The 26898-nt window shown below is 60.6% G+C and overlaps 2 protein-coding genes across 6 annotated transcripts; both read right to left on the bottom strand.

Moving 5' to 3' along the window:
- Window positions 1-540: 540 nt before the first annotated feature.
- On the bottom strand, window positions 541-2723 carry TMEM86B (transmembrane protein 86B). Of its 2 annotated transcripts, none has more exons than XM_025914683.2 (3): window positions 2424-2723; window positions 1931-2177; window positions 541-1415 (listed from the first exon to the last, which is right to left on the bottom strand). In XM_025914683.2, the coding sequence occupies exons 1-3, from the start codon at window positions 2472-2474 to the stop codon at window positions 1033-1035; spliced, it is 681 nt and encodes a 226-aa protein (XP_025770468.1). In that variant the 5' UTR covers window positions 2475-2723; the 3' UTR covers window positions 541-1032. The 2 variants fall into 2 exon arrangements, with proteins under 2 accessions (XP_025770468.1, XP_086546835.1); XM_086690709.1 differs by having other exon boundaries at window positions 1931-2174; window positions 2424-2721.
- Window positions 2724-3650: 927 nt separating this feature from the next.
- Window positions 3651-24939, bottom strand: PPP6R1 (protein phosphatase 6 regulatory subunit 1). Of its 4 annotated transcripts, none has more exons than XM_086690704.1 (24): window positions 24406-24939; window positions 15610-15842; window positions 15152-15338; window positions 14907-15044; window positions 14749-14814; window positions 13326-13438; window positions 13127-13240; window positions 12586-12748; window positions 12349-12501; window positions 12093-12227; window positions 11698-11762; window positions 11491-11606; window positions 11319-11404; window positions 11073-11162; window positions 10890-10987; window positions 8801-8858; window positions 8519-8700; window positions 5842-5966; window positions 5598-5745; window positions 5429-5499; window positions 5245-5326; window positions 4758-4868; window positions 4605-4676; window positions 3651-4494 (listed from the first exon to the last, which is right to left on the bottom strand). In XM_086690704.1, the coding sequence occupies exons 2-24, from the start codon at window positions 15834-15836 to the stop codon at window positions 4491-4493; spliced, it is 2604 nt and encodes an 867-aa protein (XP_086546830.1). In that variant the 5' UTR covers window positions 15837-15842; window positions 24406-24939; the 3' UTR covers window positions 3651-4490. The 4 variants fall into 4 exon arrangements, with proteins under 4 accessions (XP_086546830.1, XP_086546832.1, XP_086546829.1 ...); XM_086690706.1 differs by lacking the exon at window positions 24406-24939 and adding an exon at window positions 23753-24382 and having other exon boundaries at window positions 4598-4676; XM_086690703.1 differs by lacking the exon at window positions 24406-24939 and adding an exon at window positions 23753-24381.
- Between the last annotated feature and the right edge of the window lie 1959 nt (window positions 24940-26898).

The following is a 26898-nucleotide window of genomic DNA, read 5'->3' on the forward strand; positions in this document are numbered from 1 at the left end:
AAAAAAATAAATAAATAAAAACTTAAAATAGGGAGGGGCCCTGGGGGTCCCCCAAAGCACAGCGTGGATGTAGAAGTCTCCCCACTGCTGTAAGAGTCCCTCAATGCGCAACGGAGAGCACACGCTTCATTGACATAACACGCGTCACACGTGCAGGCGTGTTTTCTGAGCACGGACAACTTCGTGGTGCTCAGCACACGTGATCGTGACTCCCCTCTCGGTATTCACCCCAAACCCTGACCGAAGGGGCCTGCTCACCCCCGTTGAGGGAGTGCTGGCATTGGAGGTCACTCCCTGGGGTCTCCTTCTTTGACCTCGTGAGGCCCCTCCCCCAGGTGCCACCTGGGTCTGGAACTCCCCGAGGGGCGGACCGGACGCACTTTGACCCTGGCGCACTGGGGGGATTCCACGTCTCATAAGCCCAGGCACCGGGCCCGCGTGAGGTTAGCGTCACTACATCGGACACCTAAAAATGGGTCATGCGGGCTCCACCTCACGGTGAGAGTTTTTACCCCAAGAATGATAATTTAAAAAGAAAGATTCAGTGCACAACACTGTGAACGTATTTAATGTCACTGAATCGTACATTCAAAAACAGTTAAGACGGTATGTTTGTTAACGAAAGAAAAAGAGAAAGGACCGTTTGTTGTCATTGTGGGCAGCCCTCCCCCGGTGCCCCTCCCCAAATACTAGAGATGGCGCCATCCCAGCGGGCACTTTACTTCTGGACACAAACTAGGGCCAGAGGGAAGGGGGCAGGTGGACATGGGAGGCAGGTGGCAGGCAGGCGGGTCCCCCCGACGCGGGTGTGGTTGAGGGGTCTGGCATCCAGAATCAGGCCAGAGGGAAGGCGGCAGGAACTTGGTGGTACGGGGGATTCTCAAGTGTCTCTGGGTGGACCGGCCCCTGCAGACAGGAGTCCAGGAGCCTGGCTGCTGTCCCCCAGGGGTTTCTCTGGCCAGGCCAGTCAGTCTGGAGGCCCAGGGCCTCGCGGGAGGGGAGGGGGCCGATACCTGCTCGTGCGAGCCGTGGTCAGCGGGACTTGAGCCTGGGGCTCTGGAAGGCGGACAGGGCAATGAGGAGCTGGGCGGCGTAGTAGGTGGTCATGACCACCAGGCGGGCGTGGGGCAGGGACTGCACGAAGGCGTCCCAGGCCAGCACCGAATCCGAGAGTGTGAAGAGCAGGGCCCCCCAGCGGGCGCTCCCGCCCCTGGCCAGGCCGCGCCACAGCATGGACGCCAGGACCAGGGAGTAGGTCACCAACATGGGGACCATGCCAGGGGGGAGGTGCAGCAGCACAAGGCCGTTGTACAGGAAGAAGGCCGGGACGATGGGCAGCAGGAGGCCTGGCCGCAGGGGAGTGAGGCCGAGGGCCCAGAGGTAGAGCAGGTGAGCCACGGTGAAGGCCGTCACGCCTGGAGGAGACAGGGGGGGTGGTGCCTGGTGGGCCCGCTTCCCCACGTGGCCACCTTGAAGTGCAGAGCCTGAGGGAAGGTCCGCCCCAGGTGCCAGCATCCACCCTGGCCCCAGCACCCGTCTGCTGGGGTTACGGTACCCGCCTCCCCGGTGCAGGTCTCGCTTCTCCCCGAGCACCAGAGTGACCTTAAAACACGCTGCATTCCATCCTCACTCCGCTTAGAACTGTCCGCTGACTCCCCACCTTGCTCTGCTCCCCACTCGCCAGCAGCTTCCCACCCCAGGGCCTTTGCACTTGCTGGTCCCTCTGGCCCATCCTTCCTCAGATGGCTCCTGCACCCTCTTCAAGACGTTACCTTCTTGGTGAGGCCGTCCTGGACCAGCTAAGGCTGCAACACGTGCAGCCCCTCTTTGTTTCCCTCCACACAACGCACACCTCCTCAGGGAACGCTGCCCGGCCCCCCCAGGGGAACGAGAGCTCCGCGAGGGCAGGGGCCTGTGCCCGTGGGCTCACCATAGAGGAAGGCCTCAGGCCAGATGAGGCAGGCGTCCCCCACAGCAGAGCACAGGAGGGCCCCCTGCAGGAGCGCCCTGTAGCCCCGGTCCGAGCGCGCCGCCCGCAGGAACACCACCAGGCACAGGACGGGCAGGCACTTGACAAGGGCGCTGATCCAGGACGGCTGGTCTTCAGGGATCCAGAGGAGGAAGTAGATGGCACAGGTGAGAAGGAACGGGCTCAGCCCCCTGCACAGGTGCAGCTGCTTTGGGGGACAAGGGAGTCACTGAGCCCAACCCAGGCCGGGGCTCGGGTGTGGGGGCTTTCCACTCTGCCCCTCCCTCCCCGCCCCGAACCCAGCCACACTGTTGTGGGGGCTGCTCAGGGACCGGGACATCCCACCTCACAGATCCCAGCCTCCCCGAGAGGGCCAGGACCCCCCAGTTCCTCCACGCTGCTCAGGTCCCCTGGTGCCCAGGCCAGACCTCCTCCCACACCCGCCATCTCTCACTTGGACTGAGAAGCAAGGCTTTTGGGACAGACCCTCTTCCCAGGCGTCCATGTCGGCCTATGACCCCCCAGACTGGTGCGTATGTGGGCACAGGCGGCTTTGGGGGTGGAGGGGACAGCGTGTGGTTACACGTTAACCCGAGGAGCGTCCTGTGGACTCTGGGACTGATAACAGGGCTCAGGGAGATGCTTCCCCCGCCCTGGGGATGGCCCCACCTGGCACCGCCGATAAGGTGCCGGTCAGGACCCAGGGGTCCCTCCTCCCCCACAGCACCCTGTCCTCACCCGCTAGACCTGCCTTCTGCGCACCCCCCTACCTGCCTCCTCCCCACCCCCGGCCCGAGTGTGGTCGTTAAGTGCCCTTCACATCCTCCCCATGCCCAACCAGTCAGGAAGCACAGGGCAGGATTCCAACACCCTCCCCTATGCCCAGGACTCCCTGCGCCTCAGCAGGGGAGCAGAGCCCCATCAGCCCGTCTCGGGAAGCAGGACCACCTTGGATGGAAACTCCCTCTGCACCTGCCCACCCAGTGTCCCCCAAAAGACTGCCTGGGGGTCCCCCCTGTACTCTGGCCTCCCTGCCACACGCGGTCCTCGGCTCCCACTCAGGACCCCGAAGCCCTCCCCGTGCCCTGGACGGCCCCCACACCAGCCTCCTTGCACCCTCCTGGAGGAGCGAACGCCAGTGTCGGGTTGGGCAAGGTCATCACTGCTGAGCTGATCTGCAGCTTTGGAAGTCATCGGAACAAAGGCTCCTGTGCACATCAGCAAGTGCACCTGGCCTGCCCCTCACTTCTAGTTCAGAAGGCATGAACTACTAGGTGCCCACCTATCTTGGTTGGCTGGCCACCTCAGACGCCCTCTGCTCCACTGCAGGAGCTGAGGCTCAGGGGCTTCTGCAAGGTCACCCAGCCGTGTCGCTCCCCCGCCCACCGCTGCCAAGGCCAGGGATAGACCTGCCACCTGTGTGTGGAGCCAGGAGCCGGGACACACAGAGACCCCAGGACAGGGGACCTTGTGGGGACCAGGTCCCAGACAGGGCTGGGCAGGGGTCTGCCCCTCTGCCCAGGCATTCCTCCTGCGCTGAGCCCGAGTGACCCCACCCTCTGCAGAGCAAGGAGGTCCAGGAGCCTAACTGCGCTCTGCGGGCCACACCTGGGGTCGCGAGGCCACAGTGCAAGGACAGCTCGGGCTGCCCCTCCCCGAGTCCCAGAACTCAAGGTCTCAGTGGGAATCTTAAACTGTATTTATTTATTTATATTTGCAATACGAAATAGAAGCTGGGCACGAACACACGCACACTCACGCCAGCCTGGGGAGGGGGAGCTGGGACAAGGTCACTTGGCAGCTGGGCTGGACCCCAGACCCTCGGGCATGGGAAGGGGACCCCAGCCAGACCCCTGCCGACCCCCCGCCCCGGGGTCCATGGGAGGTGCGGAAGTCTCAGCGAGTGCATCAGGGCCCCACAGGAATGTCCCCGAAGAGACCCCCTCGGATGGGGACTGCCAGCTCCTACAGAGGCAGCAGGGCCGGGCAGGGGTCCTCTAGCCCCCAGCCCGGGTCAAAGTGCAGGGTCCAGGGCAAGGGTCTGGGCAAAGGCACGGCCCCCACTCGGGCCCTCCCCCGAGGCGGACCTGAGCCGAGTGTGGGTGTGGGCATCTGCACCGGAGGCTGGGGGCGTGGGGGGGGGGGGGCAATGTCCTCGGGATGGGATGAAGGTCCAACCCGCTGTCCCGCCCGCCTGGCCTCCTCCTGGCTCTCCACCCACCCACTCTCTCTATATAATATATAATATAGGTCTCTCTCTCTCCTTTCTCTCTACTCGACTCTGTATCTTTAATCTAGGAGACAAAACTCCATAATTTCTTTTCTCAGTGCAAATGGGGGTGGGTAGGGGCCTGTCTCCCTGGCACCAGGCTCCTGGGAGTCCAGAGGAGAGAACGTGGGGGCAGATGGGGGGGAGGGGGTGATGGGGCAACAGGGCCATCGTGGGACCCGCCCTGCCCCCACTTGGGCCGGGTCCACGTGGAGTACGGAGAATTCAGCCGCCACCACCAGGACCAGGCAGTTACCTGGGAACCAAGAGGGAGACCCAGGTGAGCAGCCCGCTGCCCCCACCCCCGCAGCCCCCCGCCTACCCAGCCCCAGCCCAGCTGCTCCCCAGCCAGCCCTCACCACTCACTGGGAGCCCAGGGATGCTGGCCCTCCCGGGGCAGAGCCACTGGACATCGGAGGTGGTGTAAGGGCCTGGGCACTGTCAGAGGAGACAGATGTAGGAAGGTCAGTGCCTCCCCCACGTGACCCCGGCTGCCCTGGGAGGCCGCACCACACTCACCTCTGGCTTTGGGGGAGCCCTGAGGGCTCTGGGCTCTTCTCCCCCTCTGTGGTCTGGGGGTGCTGGCAGGCCGCGGGGGCTGGGACGGAGGTAGCAGGGTCTCTGGTTGCACTGTGTGTAGAGAGGGCGGATCATCAGTGGGGCTCCCATCACCAATACCCTGTGGACCCTCCCACCCCTAAGAGGTGCACAGCCCAGGGTGGACCCTCCCATCAGAGACCCCTGGGAGCCACCAGGCAGGAGGAGATCCAGATAGCTCTGCACACCGCCTGCCTGCTTCTGGGAGCCTTCCCAGCCCTGGGGCCCTGGGCTCCAGGGTCCTCTGTGGCATCCACACATGGGCGCAGGCACAGCAGCAGACCCTCAGTCGCCACGAGGCCCTGAGGCAGCAGTGCAGACCTGGGGGGTCCTCTGAGGGCCATTTGGAGCAACTCCAGGGCAGAACCAACCTAGGGGCCAGGCTCCACCTGTCTCCCGAGCCGCTCACCTGTTCAAGGAGCTGGGAGTGGAGCGTGTCCCTCTGAGGGTGGCCTGGAGGTCCCCGAAGCTGACCAAGGCCTGGCAGGGGGCTGTGCGGAGAGAGGCCAGGAGACCTGAGCTCAGCGAGGTCGGGCATGAGCAAGGCCAGGGGACAACGGGGTGGGCGGTGGGGCTGGGCAGGCGACGCTCACCCGAGGGCTCCGCTACTGTGCTGCCATCTGTGGCTTCCTGAGGTGCTGAGGGGGACGCGGGGTCCTGAGACCTGGGGGGAGGGCAAGGTGGGGGGAGCAGCTCAAGGGCCAGCTGGAGTCAGTGCTCCAGCCCAGGGGCCCAGGGACTGGGTACCCGCTGCGGCCTTACCTGAGCTGCAGGGCGGAGAGGTCCCGGGGAACACCGAGGGGCCCCTGTGGGGCAAGGGGACCAGAGCTCGGCTCCTTCTCCCCAGAGTCTCGGGAGCCGGTCGGGGTGTCTGTAGGCACTGGGTCAAAGGTGGCTGGCCAGCTGGGGCCTGGGCAGGGGGAGGGAGGAGGGAGGGGTGAGCATGGCAGGCGGACACCCCACGTGCGCCCCGGCATGCCCCACCCTGCGTGTCGTGTTCACCCACCTGGAGGCTGGGGGCCAGGGCCGGGGTGACAGGGGGGCCCGGTCCTCCCACCGGCCGCTCGGCTGTCACCGTCATCCTCGTCCTCCTCGTCGTCCTCATCCTCGCTGTCTGTGCTGCCTCCACTCCTGCCCGGAAACCACTGGTCAGCAGCTATGCTGAGACATAGCCAGGTGTCCTGACTACCCGGGGACGACAGAAGGGATGGACGAGTGGGGGCGGCAGGGAAGCCACAGCACAGGCAGGTCAGGGCCTTCCGGGGCCCATGGGGTGAGAAGATGCCAAAGCCCATCCTTAACGCGAACAGCCTCCCCGCCCCCACCCCTGACCTGACACTCTCCCTCCAACCACACACTCGGAGCGGCTGCTCCAAAACTGTGCTCTAAGTATTGACTGACACATGACCCCAGCCCGGGGGACAGCCCAACTGGCCTATGTGTCGCCAACTGGGGAATGGTTAAGAAATGACATGGCTCCTAAGATGCCGAATGCACATGGTGTGAATGGTTACCGACTGGAAAGGGACCCATCTGCACGCAGCTGAGAGTAAACGCAGACGTTCAGCAAAGAGAGAGCAGAAGGGAGCTTCCAGAGTCGGGGGCGGGGGGGTGGGGGTGGGGGCGGCAGCGCATCTCCTAAACCCACAAGGACCATCACACAAGGTGGAGGAAGCCCAGATGCTCCCCAAGGCCAAGAGCAAGACCGGGGCTGCTCTCCACTTCTGCTCAGGACCATATTGGAGGCCAAGGAGGCAAAACAACGAATTAAGAGGCATCCGGATCAGAAAAGGAGGGGTAAAGCTCTAACTGCAGATGACGTGACTGTGTTCAGACGACCCCAAGGAATCCGCTAAGACTGTTAGAGCGAGTGCCGCAGAGCACAACGTCGACGTACAAAAATCCACTCTATTTCTGTACACTTGTGACAATCTCAAAATTCCACTTATGTAACATATGTAGGGATAAATTTAACACAGGAAGCATGAAACTTATACCCTACAAAAGACCCAAATAGAAAAAAGACGTTCCGTGTTCACAGACTGAGGATGGGATGGGGCTCGCAGGGCACAACCTGAGCTGACCTACAGGTTCCAGATGGGCCCTCTCAACCCTGGCTGGCTTCAGTTGTTGAAATTAACAAGCTGATGCTAAAATTCATACCGAATCCCAAGGGACCCTGAATAGGCCACACAGTCTTGAAATACGACCACAAACTTGCAGTCCTCACGCTTCTTGATTTCAAAACTTAATACAACACGACAGTAATCAAAACAGGGATGGGGCACCTGGGTGACTCAGTCAGTTGAGGGTCTGACTCTTTATTTCAGCTCAGGTCATGATCTCACCGTCATGGGACTGAGCCCCACATCAGGCTCTGAGATGAGCATAAAGCCTGCTTAAGATTCTCTGTCCCCCTCTATCCCTCTCCTCTGCTCATATGTTCTCTCTTTCTCTCACTAAAATAACAAAAGAAATTAGGGGGTGGTGCCTGGGTGGCTCAGTCAGTTAAGCGTCCAACTTCAGCTCAGGTCATGATCTCACGGTTCGTAGGTTCAAGCCCTGCATCCGGCTCTGTGCTGACACCTCAGAGCCTGGAGCCTACTTGGGATTCTGTGTCTCCCTCTCTCTCTGCCCCTCCCCTCCTCACACTCTGACTCTCTCTCTCAAAAATAAACAAGCATTAAAAAAATTTTTTTAATGAAAACAAAAAAAAACTAAAGACAAGGAGGTCTTGGCATAAGGACCAATGGACCAAAGAGGCCAGTAATAAACCCACACATACAGTCAAATGGTGTGTGACAAGGGCACCGGGTCCATTCAGTGGGGACAGGGCTGGACCCCCACTTCACACCATACACACACAGCTCGCCACGGGATCAAAAACCTAACTGTGAGACTCTTGGAAGAGAACATGGGGTGAGTCATGACTGGGGTGTTCAAGGACACACACAAGTACACACCAGCCCGGCCAGTAACACAACAGCACACCCAGCAGATGAGAAGTGAAACACAACCACAGCCATGGTGCGGAGGAGGAATGTGTGTGTGTGTGAAGACCTCACAAGTAGGAGGAGGAGGCAAAATCTATAGGGCAGGAAGTCAGGACAGCGCCACCTTCAGGGGGCACAGTGGCACGGGGATGGCTCCACTCCCTCATCCAGGTGCTGGCAAAGGGGTGTCCGTGGGGGGCCGTGCACGAAAAAGTTAAAACTACACAGTGTAATCCTCAAGCCAGAAACCACAGGGACAAAGGCCCTGAGCACCTGTTCACAAGGCACGAATCTGGGGTGTGCAGAGAGCTGGTCACAGCCTGTACGGGAGACACCATCACCGCCTCTCCTGTACTGGAGCGAAGGCATACCAATGCCACGTCAGTGGCTCTATGGGGACACCCGAACGAGAGCGAACATGGGGAGAACGGAGCGGAGAGACAGATTCGCCTGCACCAAGCCATTCCTCAAGGACCCACCTCTCTCCGGCCACACACGAGCCACTGCCCTATTCCCTCTGTAGCCGACCTCAGCTTAGCTGGGTTTCTGGCATTCAAAACCGAAGTGCCCCACCTAATACACACCACGTTCTCACGCTTCTCATCCACATTAACGGGCGAAAACCACATCTCGGGGGCCCGACCGCCCCGCGTGCCGGGCTCCCGGCTGCAGGAGGCGGAGAGGACTCACCGCACACCCGGGGGCTGGCCCAGACGGGCTCCCCTGGCCAGCTGGCGGCCCTGCCAGGCACCATCCTCCTCATCAGATTCCCCGGAGCCCTGGCCCTCCTCCTCGTCCTCGTCCTCGTCCTCCTCGTCATCAAACTGCTGGATTCGGTCCTTGTAGCAGATCTCCAGCAGGCTGGCATTGGGCTGTGGGGTGCAGGGTGGGAGGCTGGGGTGGGAGGCACTGTCTGCAGGACCCCCCACCCCCACCCCCACCCCCGCACGGCCAGGGACGGGGGGTACTCACGTTCTCGTCGTCGGCGTTGAGGGAGAAGGTGATGTTGGCGGTCTTGTCGAATGGCGCGCTAGGAGGGAAGTACCACAGCAGTGAGGCAGTGGCTGCGTCAGGGCATCTCGAGGTGGAGCACAGAACGCCTCCATCTCCTGTCTCAGCCCTCACACAGGGACGCCCGTTAAGGCGTAAAGATTACCGTCGAGGTGAGCTCTTTACGCAGGCACATGCTTCCCTGGGGAGACAGTCTAGTGCCCACGGTGACTGGACCCAACACGGCACGGTCAGAAGTGAAGACGCAACCGTGTGCCGACTCTGACGGACGGCACCTACTCTGTCTGTTCCCTATTCTGTCCCCGTGCTGCCCTGGGCCCCTGGTAGCTGGGGCAGCCGCACGCAATTTAAGCAGAGACCAAAGAAACAAAACCGAATGAGACCGTGGCCACGGGCCACAAGTGGGTGCTGTCGTCATCCCTCCTGTCTCTGAGGAGTGAGAGCCGGAGGTTCCCAGCGCCAGGCCACAGCACACACGGCCTGCATATCCAGCCCCAGCCAGAGCGGGGTGAGTCTGGGGCTGGGACTCGCCTCACCCCACCCGCCTCTCACGCCTCTCACCCCGCTCCCGGGGCCGACACCCAGCTCCCTCTGCTCAACTCCCTTTCTGAAAGCCCCACGAAACACTTCCAGCTCCAGGGAAGTGAGCGCACGCGCTTTCGATGCCAACACAAAGTGCTGCCGGGAGCGTCACTTAGTCTCCTCCCGCCAGTCTCCGCCTCGTGTCCTTCACCCACTTCTGTGGCGGCGTCGTGTCCTTCACCCACTTCTGTGGCGGCGTCGGACATCTGTCCGTCCCCCGCATTACGGATACTTCCCACGTTACCACGTGCCCCCCTCCCCCCAGGAAACACTGCCACGAAGATCTGTGGACAAATGGAGGTCAGTGATCGGAGCGCTGTCCCAGCTCCTGACACCGAGCAGACACGCCTACGCGGTGTCCTCGTGACCTCTCCACCCAGACACGCAGAGCTGGTCCCGGTTGGGCAGTCCACTCTGGCAGCCTGAGCCCTGCCGGGCAACGTCTTCAGCTCCAACATCCTAAAAATATTCATCTACCTTCCACCCTAGAATGCTTCATGGCTTTCAAGGTTTTTTAAAGGAGTCTGTAGCCCCACTGGAAACGATGTGACGGTGGAGGCAACAGTTTCCATCAAGAGGACAGCTGGTAGTCCCCACACCGTCCTCCACCAGGGCGGGGTCTTCTCTCTAGGGTCCAGGGCTCGGAGACACAGCCAGAACCGCCAGGTCATCCATGCACCGGGCACTGAGCTGGGCAGGGTAGCAGTGGACGCAGAGCTCACGTCCACATAGGCGAGGCAGCCCAGTCGCCAGCCAGTGCCCATCACGCAGCAGTGATCCTGCTCCCACACCGGCCAACACGCACCTCAGTCTCCCCAGCTCTAACCGGGCTCCTGAGCCCTAAGCAGAGGAGGATGGTGGGCACGTGATAGGACACCACCCAAGAAGCACCCAACACACTGCTAGCGATGAAGCAAACGCAGACAGGGACCTCAGCTCAGCTGCCCCCGACCCAGGGACATCCGTGGCCCCCAGCCCCCCCCCCCCCAGTGACACTCAGCCACTGGTCCTCTGCTACCTTCCGACTGCTGCCACTAGGTTGCTCATGCAATTTACGTGATGTTAGAAAATCCTAATTTTCTTCTCTCGACTATAAAAGCAACAAATACCTGTGCTGGAAAGCTCGGAAAATAAAGAAGAAAGTTGGTGACGGCAACACCAAGTTAAAATATCATTACACCACAATTACAAAGAAGCACAACTAGTCACTGAAAGAATTTCTCCTGTCAGCCTGGGGCCTGTCAGCCTGGGGCCTGTGCAGGCGAGGGGATGTGGGGGCCACTCCGGCTTCGAGGACCCATCCCAGAAGCTCCACACGGCCCAGCTCAGGCCCAGCTCAGCACAAGGCCTGTCCCCACCCACACCAGGGAAGATGGAAAAGATGGCAGGAGGAGCCACAGGGCAGGTGAGTGCTCACTTTCCGACCCACGGCCCCGTGCCCCCACCCTGTCAGGGAGGGCGCACTTACTTCACACTCTCTTCCTGCTCCCCAAACTCCTCGTCGTTGAAGCCAAAGTGGTCGATGAAGGCAGAGGTCATGCGCTGCATCTGGAAGTCCATGAAGGCCTGCGGAGGAGGGGCGGGGCGGTGGTCAGGGGCTGGGTGGGGCTCGGAGGAGCAGGCCAGCCCCCGTCCCCGCCCCGCAGCCCACCTGCTGCAGCACCGCCTCCTCCGGGAAGCTGAACTCCTTGAGCCGGTCGTCCTCATCGTCGCTGGAGGAGTGCAGGTGGTGGGTGCTCACCTGGGACGGGTAAGCAGGCAGGAGTGAGGACCAAGGTGGGCAGGGTGTGGGCGGATAGGGGTGAGGACCAGGGCGGGGAGGTATGGGCGAGTAGGGGCGAGGACCGGAGGGGTGTGCGCAGGGGAGAACCCCGATGGAGGGGAGAATCAGCCTCACCAGGTCCACTGTGTTCTTCCTGTTAGTTTCTGCCAGGGGTCCGGACACGAAGGCCTCCCACTGCTCCTGCTGCTCACTGGGCAGGTCTGCTCCGAGGGAAGGGGACAGGTCGTGAGGGGCCCCACGGTGTCCTCCCCTGCCCTCCAGAGCTGGGGTGTGCCCAGGCCCTCACCCTTCAGCAGCTGCCCCAGCTGCTCAGCGTTGGGCCCCTTCTCCGCGTTCTGCACCAGGGCATTGGCCAGTCTTGTCAAGTGGCCCATGTAGCCCTTGCGAGGGCCCCCTGCAGACCTGGACAAGATCAGAGGCCGAAGCTGGACACTGGCCACACCTGCCCCTGCCCCGCCCTCCCCTGGGGGCAGGGGGCCCGGGGGATGCTCACTGCACGAGGTCGTTCTCCTCCCAGGAGGTCAGGATGCGCTCTACCAGGCGGCACTGCTGCAGCAGCTGGGACAGCAGGGTGGGTGTGGGGGCGGGGCCAGACTCCGCCCCTCCTCCCCTGCGTCCCTCCAGCCCCACCCCCACGGAGGTGCTGCTGGACAGCTCCTCCCTGAGGCCCTGGGCTAGATCCAGGGAGGCCATCCCTCTGTCTCCCAGGACACCCGCTGCCCTGAGGGCACCACATCCTGCACCTACCTGCACCATCACCCCCCATTTCTCGAAAACAGACCTAAGACAAGGCCGAGCCCCACCCCCAGCACGCACAGGCGCCCAGCAGGCAGACCTGGGGCAGAGCCCACCTGAGGGGAGAGAAGGGGACCTGGGAGCCCAGCTCACATGTTTCACGACGGGGTTTGGAGCAGGTGTCTCGAGGCCACTGTCGGAAGGAGGCCCAGCGCTCAGCATGGCACTCACACACGACTCCACTTGAGCATGCAGGAAGTTGTTGAACACGTAGTGGAAGAAGAGGTCCTGGGTGGGGGAAGCACAGGCTGGCGCCGAGGCCCCCCACCTGCCCTCTGCCCCCAGCCCTGCCCAGGGGCCCCTGCCCAGTCCTGACCCCCTCGGACCCCCACCCCCCTACCCTCCGCACCAGCATGGTGTTGGGCACATCCAGTGCCAGGAGCTCCTGGGTCAGGGCTGCATCGTTGGCGCTCAGGGCGCTGGCCAGCAGCTTGACCACGTGCAGCCGGGTGTTGCCCAGTGGTGGGGCCAGGCTGCCCCATGTAGTACGCAGCGGCTCCAGCTACAGGCAGAGGGGTGGCTCAGCGCTGCCCAGGATGTGGGGCCACCCTCCCTGCCACCCTCCCTCCCCGGCATCCCAGCCCACCTCGGGGGGCTCAAGCAGGAGCTGGTGGAAACGGCCAAGGCGTGGGCGCAGGGCGTGCAGGGCGCCTACACTGGACGTGGTGCTGTCCAGGGTCGCCTGGGCCAGGAGCTCCAGCTGCCCGTCCACACTGCTAAAGAAGTTGTTCACGGTCACAGACTCAGACCTGCGGTAGGGGACAGGACAGAGGACCTGTGTGCATGGATACGCACACGTGTGGCACTTCTGGGAGTGAAAAACTGCTTCCCTGGGAAGGGTAGGGCAAGGACCAGGGGCGGGTGCTCAGGGACTGTGCAGGACAGGCCCCACTGTCTCAGGCAACCACCTGCCTGAAGGGCCCCTGGATTCAGACAGCTACCTCCAAGCCACAGGCGGTTTATTTGGCCTCAGATATGAGCAGAGGACTCTCTTCCCGGGACCCTAAGTGACCACCAAGAAGGGGCCAGCCCTTGTAGAGGCCATGTCCCCATGAGTTTCACCTCTAGATGCAAAGGCAGGGCTCTGAGGGATGGCTCAGCCACCTGGGGGGGCTGGCCCCCCTCACCTTGGCCTTCTGGGCTCCAGCAGGGTCAGCAGCACCTGGATCCCGCTCACGATGACAGACTGGCTCTGCTCTCCCTCCAGCATGTTGCTTAGGAGCTGCTCGATCGTCTCCTGCCTGGGGCAGGGGACACGGCGGGGTCAGGGTGCAGGGCTCTGGACAGTTTCCCTCCCTGGGCCTGGGAACTGCCCCGCAAACCCACTTCTCCAGGGTGGCCAACAGCTGATCAGGCTCTGGGCTGTCCTGGACCTGGATCATCTGCTCCCGACTCAGGCGGATGATGTCGCACAGGGACTGGGACGCATTGGAATGTTGCTGGGGAGGCAAACAGAGAGCTGAGGACACCAGCCCAGCTGCTGGGCCCTCGTGAGCTGACCAGCTGGCCTGTAGGAACACAGACATGGGGAAACACAGACATGGGGAAACAAATGCCGAGGGAAGAAAACGAAGACACCAAATGCTGGGAGAGGACAGACGATGAAGAAATGGGAAACCCAGGAAAGCTTCCTGGAGAAGGTGACACCCCATCTGCTATAGCCAAAGGAGGGAACGACCAGATAGATGTCCAGAGTTTGGTGAGTGGATAAATAACAGTGATGTGTCTGCATGCCAGAACATTCCTCAGCCTCAGGAAGGGATGGAGCACTGACATGCCACAACACAGGTGAGCAAAGAGGCCAGTCATGAAAACCATGTATTTCGTGATTCCATTCGTACAGTGAGCCCAGGAAAAGGAAACCCAAAGACAGAAAGCAGACTGGTGGCTGCTGGGGGCTGGAGGACCGCAAGGCAATGGAGTGACAGCTAATGAGCACACCATTTCCTTTCTGGGGTAATGAAAAAGTATTCTAAAACAATGTGGCGATAATCATACAATTTCGTGAACACACTAGAAACCACTGAATTGTGTTCTAAATAGGTGATACACATGGCACGTAATCTATATCTCAACAAAGCTGTTACAAAGAAAAGCCAAGAGAGAAACATGAACACAACTCTTGAGTGTAACCTACTGAGCAGCTGCCAGGGCCCACCTGTGCAGACCCCAGACCCACCCGGGCCACGGGCCGCTCACTCTTCAGAGCCCCTGTGCCACAAGGCCTGCACAGCCCTCAACCTACAGGGACAGATACTGGCTAGATACTCAGGGCTAACTCCCCAAGCCTGTGGGCCTCGGCTCTGTAAGCCAGCAGCTCCGGAAGATACGGCGAGGCCCCGTGAGCTGCAGTGAGGATGCGGAACCTCTGTATGGATTCTCTGAAGCACAAGTAGGGTCTATCTGCCAGGTCACAGTCAGCAGGGGAGGGGGCGGGGAAGGGACCCCGGGGGGGGGGGGTGGGGGAGGCTGGCAGTGAGGGGGCCTAGAGCCCGAGGCCCCTCGCCAGGCTGCGACTCATCAGATGCTGGGCAAGGTCCTGGTTCACCAGACCCCGTCCGTGTGGGTCCGGCCCCTCTTACTCTCAGCAAGAGACTCAAGGGCATGCACACACCAGGTTCTAAAGCTTCCCTTCTTTACCAGTTCACCTCTTAGGAAGGGAGGAGGGGGCAAAGCCGGTGTGAAGAGCAGATCTGAGGGAAGAGGCCGGGCCACAGGGAGGAACAGCAGGCGAGTAGGGGACACTCACATTGTCATCCTTTGACGGGTGGATCTGATCAATGAGCCGCTGCACGATCTTCTCCTCATTGAGCCACTGGGGGTGAGAAGGAGGGGCGCTCGGCTCACTGGCCCCGCCCACCTCCGGCAGCCCCCCCCCCCCCCCGCAGGCCCCGCCCCCACACTCACGTTGACCACGTCCTGCCTCAGCTGCGGCCGCTCCACACAGGTGAGGAGACGCAGCAGGAGGTCCATGATGGCCGAGGTGCCGATGTGCTGCAGCAGCAGGTCCACGAAGTCGTCCTTCTTCCGCAGGAAGGACACGAGCTGGGGGCCAGAGGGGCAGCACTCGTCAGGCTCGTCACTCGGCCCGACCCAGCAGGGCCCGCGTACCTGCCCGCCTGCCCGCCGCCCTGGCCCTGGTGCGGCGGTACCTGGTCTGTCTTGCGGTTGATAAGAATGCCCATGACCTTGCTGAAGAAGCTGGCGAGCAGTGGGTTGAGGCTGCCGCTGCTCTGCAGGAAGCCGTAGAGCCGGTTCAGGAGGGACTCGTCGGCACCCAGCGCGTCGTTGATCTGGGGCACGTCTGAGGTCAGGATCTCACAGGCCACGCTCGGGTACCTGGGGGGTTCACGTCCAAAAAGGGTGGCAAATGTCAGGGAAGCTGGCGGGGCCATCCTTGCCTTCCCATGCCCTCCTGTCAGAACCCACTCGTGGCTCCCCACTGCCCCCAAGGCTACAGTCAACCTGAGCTTGGACCCGACCCCCACCGCCCTTCTCCCAGGCCCACCCCCAGGTGACCTCTGACATCCGCCTTCACCCCTGCTTCCCGGCCCCCCGCCTGCACGGGGCCCAAGTAGGGCAGTGGCCGGGACGACGGGGTGGGGCTCACTTGTAGCGTAGCCGCTCCTCCCCGCTGGCGGGCGGCTCCTGGGTGACCCAGGCCACCATGGCCTGCAGGTGCGGCGGCTGCAGCAAGAAGTCCAGCAGCTTGCGGTTGACGACCTTGCACTCCTGCAGCACGTCCTCTTCATCCAGTAGCTCGGGCAGGCTTAGGTCCTCCCGCTCCAGCAGCGCGTCGAGGTGTGAGCTCGTGTGCAGGTCAAACTTCCAAAACATGGCGCCCTGGGGGCGGGGCCTGTCACACACCCGCCTCTGCCGGCTCTGCCCCGCCACGCCCCACTCCCTCCACCTCAGCCACCTATTGCTGGATGACCATGGCAGCCTGACAGGGTCACCCTCTAGTCCAGAGGGTAGTGCACACCTGAGGCCAATGGCCCTGACCAGCCCTCCGCCCCCAGTCGCGGGTGAAGTCCGGGGGACGGGGGGGGGGGGGGGGGGGGGGGAAGGGGGGAGGGGGGAGGGGGGCTGGGGGTGCACACACGTGGCCTGCAAAGAAGAGCCCTGAGGCTGTGCAGAGCCCCTGCGATCCTGTCCCCGTCCAGGGCCTGTGTCCACGGTCCCAAATCTGGGCAGGGACCCTGAGAGTACGGGTGGGAGCAGTGCTCATCCTGGAGCCTCTGGCATCAGACTCGCTTCAATCTGTATTTGAACAAAGTCAAATGCCCCATGGTCGCCAGCATGGGGCTGCTGGCCAGCCCAGCAAATCACCATGCCACGTGCAGGGCGTGGGGCGGCGGCAGAGGGAAGTCTGAGATGTCTCCAGGCTGTGGCTGTTGCCTGGATTCTACATACACACACACAAACACACCCAACCCCCCCCCCCCCCACCCAGGGCCCGGGACAAGGAAGAGGAAAAGCGGGGGAGGGGGCCCTCCCAGAAGAGCCGCTGACTGGGGCCCAAAGGAACCAGGACAGGGTAAGTGACTCAGTGGGGAGGAGGACAAGGCTGCATCCCACTCCTCCCGGACCAGGAGCACTTCACCGGGAGCACTCCCTGGGTGCCTGGGGGTCTGAGCCCACTATGCACGTGGACTCAACCAGGCCTCTACAAAGGCCTACGGCTCCCACTCCAGACCTCCTGCTAGGCCTGCCCTGCACTTGCCACCAAGCTCCCAGGCCACTAGTCCCCCACGCAGAGCACCCGTGGCCCCCTCTGAGGACACGTCGCCACCCTGCTGCAAGACAGGCAACTCATGCCCAGGAAAGTTGGGGGCTCCCCAGCACCACACAGGTGCTGACCAGAGCTCACATTCGTCACCTGCCTGTGAAGACCACCTAAAGCAGAGGCCACCGAGGATGGACTGCGAGGCCCTCCCTCACCTTCTCTGCCCCACACCACCCACCATGGAATGGAGCCCAGGCCCAGAGCACAAAGTGGCTCTGACTCCCTCAGGAAGCAGCCAGGACTCAAAGCCAGGGCAGAGCGGCACACGCATGGCTTCGGTCCCTTCGAGACACCGCCCCCCCTCCCCCCCCCCCCCCCGCACCCAGCCCTCCCTCCCAGCCTCTGCGGGAGACTACTCACCTCCAAGCATCCTCCCCACCCGCCGTGCCCAGGAACAAGTGGCTCTAAATTTGCAATGATCCCAGATCTGGGGCCCTGGCTCAGGACGGTGGCAGGTGGAGTGGAGTAGACACCACCATACAAGACGGCAGCAGGCACCAGGTCCCTGCCAGGGTGGCGGGGGGCCCTCCCACAAGCCCAGAGGTCCTGTCCCACAGCACACAGGGACTCTCCCCTTAGCCCTCCACCCTCCACTCCACGCTGGCCACTTTTCTAAAACACAAACTTGAGTGCCTGGTGTTCGCTCGCGGCCAGAAGCCCAAAAGGGCTCCCTGGGTCTCGCCATTTGAGACCCCAGGGGCCCCTGCCAGCCTTCCAGCCGGCTCGGGCCAAGCCCAGCCTCCCCTTGGACCTCCACTCCCACAGCACTGGCACACACCGGCTCTCTCACACCTACACGGCGCCTCCCCAAGGAAGCTACAGCCTGGCTCCTCACAGGTCATCCTGCAGCTGCCATTTAGGGGTGTGCCTCCCCCAGCCTGCGGCCGGCCCTCCTGAAGAGGTCCCTGCAGGACATCACTGCCCCAGCACCATGCTGGACATCTAGGCCTCCCGGCATCACAGGAATGGAGGGGGCTCCTTCCCTAACATGCCAGACTGATGTCCCACATCAGCTGTGTACTGACAGCTTTCAGGACCGTCTGGCCTTTATCTCTCCCTACTCTCATGACTGCCCCCCAAGAAGGTATGGATGGCCCCATTTTACAGGCGAGGATGCTGAGGTGCACAAAGGCGACTGTCCACCCAAGCTCCCGGAAGGTAAAGTCTCCGGGCGGGGGGCCTTGTCCTGTTCACTTACAGAGGAACGGGCAGGCTCAGGCCCAAGTTTGGGCAGGGCCAGCTCGGCCTGGCTGTGCCATCCTCACCCAGACTCTGACGGCCGGCCCCTTCCCAGTCCTCGGGGGCTTGGCGGGACACTCAGCTCCAAGTCTAGCGCTTACTCAGGAGACACCTCTGAATTCAGGGAGGCACAGCCTGCACACCTGCCCATCACTCAGCCACTGGGGGCGCTTCTCTAACCTGCAGAACCCTCACCCCGACCAGGCCCCGTCACCTCTCTCCATTCTGTTCCACAGGCATCCAGGACCGTCTTGCTAAGACGGAACCTGACCACGTCCTGTCTGCTCAGGAGCCTGAGAGTTTCCCTCCGCTCTCAGATACATCTAAATTTTGCCCCGGCTGCAGGCCTGTGTGAGCTGGCTCCTCCAGCTGCCCTCACACCGCGTTCCTCACCCGCACTGGACACACCGGCTTTTCTGTGTGCAGAGCACACTTGGCCTGGGATCTTCTTAGCAACTCTGCTCTTGCTGCCTCGCCGGCCTGGGATGTCCCAGTAACCGGCTCCTTCTCATCCTTGGGGTCTCCTGCCAAGCCTCTACCTCCCGAGAGGGTGGAAGCAGTGCTCTGGCACCCCCTCCATCCACCAGCTCTGGAATGTGCACCCCGCTCCGCACGACAGTGTGCTGTCACACGGTGCACGTGCCCTGGTGCCCTGACCAGATGACGGGCAGCACAGGCAGAGCCTTCCTCGTTAGGCTGCTGTGAGCGCCCAGGGGCAGCACCCTGCACAGCACCTGGTACGCGATTCAATTATGTTCAAAATAGCAGCAGAAAGATAACCCCGTCTGCAACCCCCCACGTGTCATAAGGCCCCTGCGCTCTCTGAGGCAGCAGGTGACATATCTGCCAGGGCATCACTCCTCCCATGTCCCTCCCCCCCCCCCCCCCCCCCCCGTTTAAACCACAGTCACAGGTGGGGGTGGGGAGGGGGGGGAGGGCTGAGCTGGTGCTGAGTGTGCACCCCCGGGCCGTGTGACGGGGAAAACATTGAACATCACCCCCCACACTCTAAAGTACTCAGCGACTCTCCTTTGCATGCAGGCAATTCCCTCCATTTGCTGAGATCCTAGACCTTCTCAAGAAACCCTTCTACGCTTGATGGACGTCCTCTCTCTTTGGGTAACAAGTCTGTGACAGGCCTTGTGCTAAAGGCCAGAAAACTAAGGGCTGGCACAGGTGACTCACCAGCCCCAAGGCACTGAGCTGGGCAAACCTGGGGCCAGGACCCCCTTGAGGGGCAGCCACCACCCAGGCTGTGAGAGGCAAGGAGCTCAATGTGGCAAGCACACCACCTCCTTCTCCACTGGAGACTCACGTGAGGGGGAAACCAGAGAGTTCAAAAGACCCCCTAAGCCCAGGGAATGAAGCCAGTAACCAAGGACTGCGTGTTGTAGGACGCCACTTAATGTGAAACATCCACAAGAAGCAAACCCATAGACAGAAAGCAGATTAGTGGCTTTCAGGAGCTGGGAGAGACTGGGCGTGGGGGTGGGAGCACCTGCTGATGGATATGAGATTTCCTTTTGGGAAAAGCATATCTAAAAAAAAAACCCCAAAAGTTCTAAGATTGAATGTACACAATTTTGTCCGTTACACCTCAATGAAAAAAACCTACTACGGTGATGTCTGCGCAACTCTGAATATACTAGAAACCACTGACTTGTGCACTTTAAATAAATGAACCACATGACGTATAAATTGTATCTCAACGAAAACCACTACCAAAAACAAAACCGAAGTTGCTCAAGCCTGTGGTGACAGGGCCGGGGCCAGGCCTCACTCTGTGTCCAAGTCACCCAGAGCTAACCAGACGCCAGCTGCCAGAAAAGCTGAAGCATAGAAAGCATGTACAGGTTCCCCCTTCCACACCCCCAACATCCCTGAGCTAAGCAGGACCCCCCACAGGTGAGGGGCAGGGCGGGGATGGGGCCCAGACAACATCCCCTGAAAACCTACACACCAGCATGGGCACCTGGGCTCCACATCAAGACAAGAGAGTGAATATTCCCATTTGACAGACATGGGGACAGGGGCCCACAGGGACAGAGCCATGGCCACCAAGAGGCAGAACCAGGACTCAGACAGCCCCCCTATCCTGTCTACTGGCAGAAATTGTCAAAGCTGAGACCCGCCCACTTCCAAAGCACCTAGTTAGAGGGCACGGGATCAGGGCATCATCCCCAACCTCTCCACGGGTTGGTTGTGGACAGCAGCTAGGGTTTCCTTCCCCAAGCTGCTTTCCAGAGAGCCGGTGTAAGGTGGGGAGGGGCGGGCGGGGGAAGGGGGAGAGGTGGGGAGGGATGGGCAGGGGAGGGCCCGCCCACCGTAAGACAGGAGGGTGCCGGGTGGTATGGGGAATGAACTCCAGGGGCCTCAGAACCCAGGTGGCCCCTTAAACTCTCAGAACCTAAGGTCGTTCCTCCAAAAATCAGAGAGGCTGCAAGGATCACACGCAAGTGAGTGGCGGCTAGTGCCTACAAGCATCACGTCTCAAGCTCCACACAGAACAGAGATGGAGATACAGGAGAACAGGAGAACAGGAACACACACACACACACACACACACACACACACACTCTCTCTCTCTCTCTCTCTCTCTCTCTCTCTCTCAATTCACTCCAACCTCAAGTCCTGATGGCCAACCCCATCTTCCCACTTAACAGAACTTGCTGGAAGCCCTGGGAATTGGATGGGCTGGGGGGGGGGGGGGGTCCATTCTCACTCTAATGGGGTGAGCCTGGGCCAGGCACCTGGTATCCTGGAGCCTCATCTCCTCATCTGTGAAATGCGTTCACAGCCCTCAGGAAGAGTCCTGTGAGAACGGCCAGCTCAGGCAGGTGGTCCTGACACGGCAGTGCTTGGCAGCTGGTGGCCCCTTCCTGTAGGTCCCTGACCCCGCCGAAGCCCAGACACTCCCAGCGGGACGGAAGGAGCTGGACAGTAACCCAGGGGTGACAGCTTCAAAACCAGAAAGCCCAGAGACAGACTCTCCGCACACCTGCTTGAGCGACCCAGGTCATTCAAATACTCTGGCAGGCGCCTCGCACCCCACCACCCCCACCCTGTGCAACTCTTAGCAAACTTCAAGAAAACGGAAGTGACTACCACTGGTTTTTAGCAACCGTTTGAAAACCATGACTGGCTGCAAACGGAAGAAGGGGAAACTGTAAATGAGAAAGGAAGCCATTAAAAAAGAAAACCACCTCTCTCTCTGCCAGCTTGGCACCATCGCCGCGGGTCTCTTGCTCTGCTGTGTTGTTCTTAGGCCTGTGACAGCAGCTGCCCTCCCAGGAGCCTGCCCACCCCGCCCCTGCCCTGCCCAGGCTCAGACAGGGCCTGACTGCAGGGTCCAGAGCGCCGGCCCCACTGCACCGCCGATCTGCCTCCACCACCTCTGTCGGTGCCAGGGAGCCCGGGCCCGATCCTCTACCTTCCACCCCTTCCTCGCCTGCCCTGGCCATGAAGCCCCTGCAAGCCAGCGCGTCTGGGGTGGCCACCTGAGTGGCCCAGGGGCTCAGGGGAGGGTCTAGCGCTGGCAGAGGCCGTCTCTGGCCTGCAGGCGCCGCCACCCTCAGCCATCACAGGGCCACAGGCTGCTGAGATGACACACGAGACCTAGCAGGGGAGAGAACCCATGACTGAAAGGCCGGCCTCAGCCCCTTGAGCGCTCAGCAGGTCCAAGGGCTATGAGACCACCTCCCTCAAGTCTCCCCAACTGTCAGCTCTCTGCCAAGTCTGGAAAGGGGGTAGGGGACTTCGATTCCGAGGATAGGACAACAGTAACGGCGACCCCACAACCTCTGAGTAGGATGCAGAACCCAGCACAGACCTAGCAAGGTAGGCAGCAGGATGCCCATTTGGGACAAGGGGCCACTGAAGCCAGGGAAGGAGGGACCTGGCCACAGCCACAGAGGACAATAAGCTGGGACTTGTCCATGGCTTGGGAAAGCCTGGGAGGGGTCCCCAGTTAGGGGGACACCCCAGACCACATTCTCCCAGGGGAGGAGGCCACTTGGGTCCAACCCCAGGAGATGGAATAATTAGGAATTAGAAGATTGCAGGCCCCTGGCCAACGACTAAGGAGGGACCTGAAAGCTCACATTCGGGACTGTCACTTGGATCAGTTATGGGTTCAAAGGAAAAAAGGAAAACGGCTATCAGATTTTGAAATAGCCCTTGGAACACGAAGAGGAGCAGAGTCAGTGTTCCAGGGAGATCCAAAGTTAGAACAGCCTGGGTTCCAATCCTGCCTCTCCAAATATAATCCCCGTGGCCTTGGACTCCATCTCCTCCCTTGGGAGACACCTCACGGTTACCATAAGATCACACCTCCCACGGGAAGTTCTATAAAGCGGGTGTTCAAAGAGAAAACCATGCTTGGCCTGGAAAGGAGGGCGTGTCCCCACCCCCCACGTGCTGAGCCTGCCCTAGAGAGCTGGTGAGCCAGGGGCGCCCGGAAGGCCTCTCGTTTTCACCAAAGCTCCCTGGCCTCTCTCACCTCATCTCTTGCTGCAACCCGCATGGTGCTCAACACTCCCGCCACACCTGGCTGCTCGTGGGCACCCTTGCCTCTGGCTGGCTTCTCCCTCTGCCTTCCCTCCAGCTCTTTGGGCCTGACTAGCTCCTCCTGGGTCCTTCAGGCTTCAGCACAGACACCACTTCCTCCAAGAAGCCTCCCCTGACTTCGTTAGGGGCCTGCTCCACACTTCCACAGCTTCCGTAGTCACCCTGTGACAGCATCCGAGCGCTCTGTGACAGGATCGGCCTGTTCAGTCACCTGCCTCCCTCTGCAAGATGCCAACTTACCGGGACTTAGCATAAGGCCAGGCCCACAGCTAGAAATACTTATTAAAAAAAACACCTCAAGTCCAGAGGGGGAGCGTGACCTGTTGAAGGCACTTCCCATAGACCCTGAAAAAGTGCTGGTGACCGGGGTAGGCGGGAAGCAGGGGGCTCTCCTCTGATGCAGAGAAACTGTAGATGAACCAACAAAAATCCCTGAAAATACTAAAATAAATCAAAATACACAACGCAGAACACACAGCCACTCACGAGTACCAACAGGGCAGATAAGGCAAAACCGTACACGACACCCAAGCTAGAGAGCAGGGTTTCTGCGCCGCAGCACTGCTGGTATCTGGGGCTGGAAAATACTCTGTGGCGGGGGCTGTCCCGTGCACTGTACAACGTCCAGCAGCATCCCTGGCCTCCACCCACCAGTAGCACCTTCCTCATAACAATCGGCACCTCCTGCCACTGCCAAATGTCCCCTGGAGGACACAAGCGCCCCAAGTTGAGAGCCACCGCAACACGTAATCCCAAACCTAGTAATAACACTCCTAAAAGCTACTGATGCTGGAGCACTTCCTGTGCCTTGCGTGAGGGTCCAGGCTTCCCGAAACGGCCCACTGAATCCCCACTGAATCCCCAGAGCCGCCGAGTGAGAAGAACACTGACATCAGCACCATTTTACACACCACTGAAGTTTCTTTACCACTCCGAACCCGGTACCACACCTAAACGCATCTTCCTTTCCAGAAACATCTTGCCTCTGGGGCCGGAGTGAACGGTAACGTCTGTGGCCTCAACCCAGGCTCAGGTGTGTAAAAGAGCGAGCAAGAAAGACCCTAACCAGGAGATCACATCCGAGGGGCTGGACAGGCAGCAGCACCAAGGCCCTCCACCCGCCCGCTCCCGACACTTCTGCAGACCACTCCCCGGTTCCCACCTTCACAGGCTTGCACGTGCTGCTCCTTCCACCCGGAAGGCCCTTCTTCCCACTCTCCATCTGTCAACCCCCCACTCGTCCCTCCCAGACAGAGAACGCCACAGCCACCGAGCCAGGCTCCCGAGCCCCTCCTCTGCGGCCTGCAGGCCCTGAGCCACCTCCATCACAACACCCCTAATTGTGACTGTCCGGCAGGGCCTTTGTCTCCCCAGGGCAGGGCCTGGGGCCGGTCCCTGCCTCTGCCGCCTGCCTTCAGCAGGCCTGGCTGGCTCCGCAGGCTGCTTCCAGAGCCCTCCTCACACGCTAAGCCGGGCAGGGAGCAGGGAGAGCCTTGCTGTTCTAGTGGGCCTGAGCCCGGGGCAGGGGTACGGGCAGGGTCAGAGGCGGGGAGTCTAAGGACAGGAAGGGGGTGTTCCAGGGAAAGGAGCTGAGGAGGAAAAGATGGAGATGTCCCAGGAGTGTGGGGCTGAGTCCGAGGAGGGGAAGTTGGAAGCGAGTGGGGGAATCGGAGGGAGACCGAGGAGGTGAGTTGGCCGGCGGGAGGCCGAGAGGAGAGACTAGGGAACTTGGCCGGGGGAGGGGGGGGGAGGGGAGGGGGTGGTCTGAGACCTGAGGGGCTGAGAGACCCTCGGGGAACCCGGGGGCCCGCTCACCTGCGCGGGGGGGCGGCGGTTCCTCGCACTCGGGGCTCATCGGGGCGCCCCCCCCGCCCCGCCGCCGGCGGCTCCGGCCCCGCCTCAGGGGCCCGGTATGAGGGGGCGGGGGGCGGCGGCGGCGGGGGCTCGCGCTAGCGCCTTCGGGCCTCGGGGGCTCCCCGCGCGCCGAGCTCCAGAGTCCGGGGGTCAGCGCCGGCCGGGAGCGGACGGAGGCGGGCGTCCGGGGCTCGCCGGCGACCGGGACCGCGGAGAGGTCGGTGCGGCCGCGAGGCCGGCGAAGGCCCTCAGCGGGGAAGTGGTCCCGGCTGGCCCGGCCCGGCGGCGCGCGGGAAAGCAAAGGCCGGTCAGGGAAGACGTTGTCCTCCGCAGTCCGAACAGGCCGCAGGGCTGAGGAGCGGCCGACGGAAGCCGAGGCCCACTTCCTTCGGCGCCCCCTTCCTCAAACGGACCGCGGCTTCGGACTCTGCAGTCGGCTAGGGGCCTCCGACGCCCGGCTCCGTCCGCCACTATCCCACAATCCCCTAGCGCAGGGGCACGCAGGAAGCCCCGCCCACCCGCCGCCGACCGGGTGCGCGGAGGCCGCGCGCCCGGGCCCGGGCAGTGCGTTTGCGCGCGGGGCACAACCACGCCCCTCCGGCCCAGCCAGAACATGGCTGCGGATGCGCTTGCGTTAGTTTGGGCCAACGGTCTCTCCCTGAATAAACCCAGACAACCCAACGCGCAGGCGCCACCGCACGCGGGTAGCCTTTGTCTACGACTCCGTTCCAAAGTCCAGAGCAAATCCTGCTCCAGGATTTCTCTTCCCACTCGCTCCTTTTGGAAATCCATTCCGTCTCCTCCAATTATTTCCTGCTTTCGCTCCAGGGTCCAGGTCCTGGGCAATCCGCACCCGGTTTTCTCTCCAACCAGGGCCCAGCGCGCGTCTGCCTCGCGCGGTTCTTGACGCCTTCTCTGTGCGTAAAGCTGACTTAGGTCTCGCCTTAGGTTTTTGCCCAGACCTTGTCTTTACTGTTGCCTCCGTTTCCCCAATTTGTTACAGGCCCTTGCTCATGTTACTGTAAGGCCCACTGTAAGGATCAGACGAGTGCGTGCGTGTACGGACTCCTTTCATTTTTTTAACCTGCAGATTTACTTTTTTTTTATTTCAGAGACATTTTATTGAATCATATGTTTAGTACATTTTCCTGTTCTTGTTGTTTGTTCCCCATTTCAAGGATGCCAGTTATGCATTTGCCTTTCACATTTGTTAGCTCCTCTGTACTTGCTTTAATCTTTCTCATTTCCACCTGTATTTGCTTATTATCATATGTCTCTTCTTCTGGTCCTTGCTATTTCCAGTGGATTTGCTGCATGAGCTAATTTTTGGCCCTTGTATCGGTTATCTGCTGCTGTGTAACAATCACAACCTCAGCAGCATGTATCTATCATTTTTACAGCTTGGAGCTGGCCAATGTGAAGTTTGGCAAAGTTGGTTCTGTTTCCCATGTCTCTCATATTCTGGCACCATGGGCTACCCAGGGCACCATCTCACAAGGAAAGGGAGAAGCAGCCCAGGTCGAGCCCATCTGTTAGCGCATTTCAAGTCTCAGGTTGCCTCATATCTGCCATCATCCATTGGTCAAAGCAAGTCACACAATCAAGCCCAAAGTTATGGCGAGCAGGCACATAAATTCCACACACCAACAGAGTGGATAAGTGTACTTCTCTTATGGAGGTGGAATGGGAGGGAGTAAATATTTCCTGAACAATCCACCATAGTCCTCTGTTTGTTTCCTTAGTTTTGCCAATCTTAACCTTTTCATCATTGGGGATTTGTTTTTTGTTATTTGTTTCTTCAATTTTTTGAAACATTTATTTTTGAGAGAGCGAAAGAATGGAGGATGGGCAGAGAGGTGGGGGAGACAGAATCTGAAGCAGGCTCCAGGTTCTGAGCTGTCAGCACAGAGCCTGACATGGGGCTTGAACCAACCAGCTGTGAGATCATGATCTGAGCCAAAGTCTGAGCCACCCAGCTGCCCGGGGATTTGTTGTTTTTGTTTTTTTTTTTTGGGGGGGGGGTTGTTTTAAAATGGACCCAGGTTTCTATTGTAACTCAGCTTGAAGCAGTTGTGATGCATTTCCTTCTGTTCCTCAGTCATCTTTTCTTCGGTCACATTCTTTTGTCTTTTACTCAGCATTTTGCTTGCTTTGTTACATGTTTGCACAGTTGCCATATTATTTTAACACATAAGCTCAGGAACTGAGAGACGAGGGGTAGCCCTTTTCAACCAGCAAAAGAAACCTGAGAAGTTGACATGGTCAGTCTGGAAGAACCTGGGAAGCTGCAGCAGCTTTAAAGACCAAAATCTGCGTCGTCTCCCCCCTATCAGGACTCACAGGTTGGCGATGCGGTTATGCGTAAAAAATTGGAAGGCGGTTAAAGTGTCTGGTGACAACGCTCATTCCCCATTGTTCACATTTCCACAAGGAGGTACTTCTATTGCTTAGTGT

This window comes from Puma concolor, chromosome E2 (assembly GCF_028749965.1).
Source record: "Puma concolor isolate L17-30 chromosome E2, mPumCon1.1.hap2, whole genome shotgun sequence".
NCBI lineage: Eukaryota > Metazoa > Chordata > Mammalia > Carnivora > Felidae > Puma > Puma concolor.

Excerpts from the sequence above, each read along its gene's own strand:
- TMEM86B (XM_025914683.2), bottom strand. The coding sequence starts at position 2,474 with ATGGACGCCTGGGAAGAGGGTCTGTCCCAAAAGCCTTGCTTCTCAGTC. Across the intron at positions 2,178-2,423 it reads AGCCTTGCTTCTCAGTCCAA|CAGCTGCACCTGTGCAGGGG; the intron begins GTGAGAGATGGC and ends TGTCCCCCAAAG. Across the intron at positions 1,416-1,930 it reads GCCTGAGGCCTTCCTCTATG|GCGTGACGGCCTTCACCGTG; the intron begins GTGAGCCCACGG and ends TGTCTCCTCCAG.
- PPP6R1 (XM_086690706.1), bottom strand. The coding sequence starts at position 23,812 with ATGGAGAGTGGGAAGAAGGGCCTTCCGGGTGGAAGGAGCAGCACGTGC. Across the intron at positions 12,749-13,126 it reads CTGGAGCCCAGAAGGCCAAG|GTCTGAGTCTGTGACCGTGA; the intron begins GTGAGGGGGGCC and ends CCCCTACCGCAG. Across the intron at positions 4,677-4,757 it reads GGGCTCCCCCAAAGCCAGAG|TGCCCAGGCCCTTACACCAC; the intron begins GTGAGTGTGGTG and ends CTCCTCTGACAG.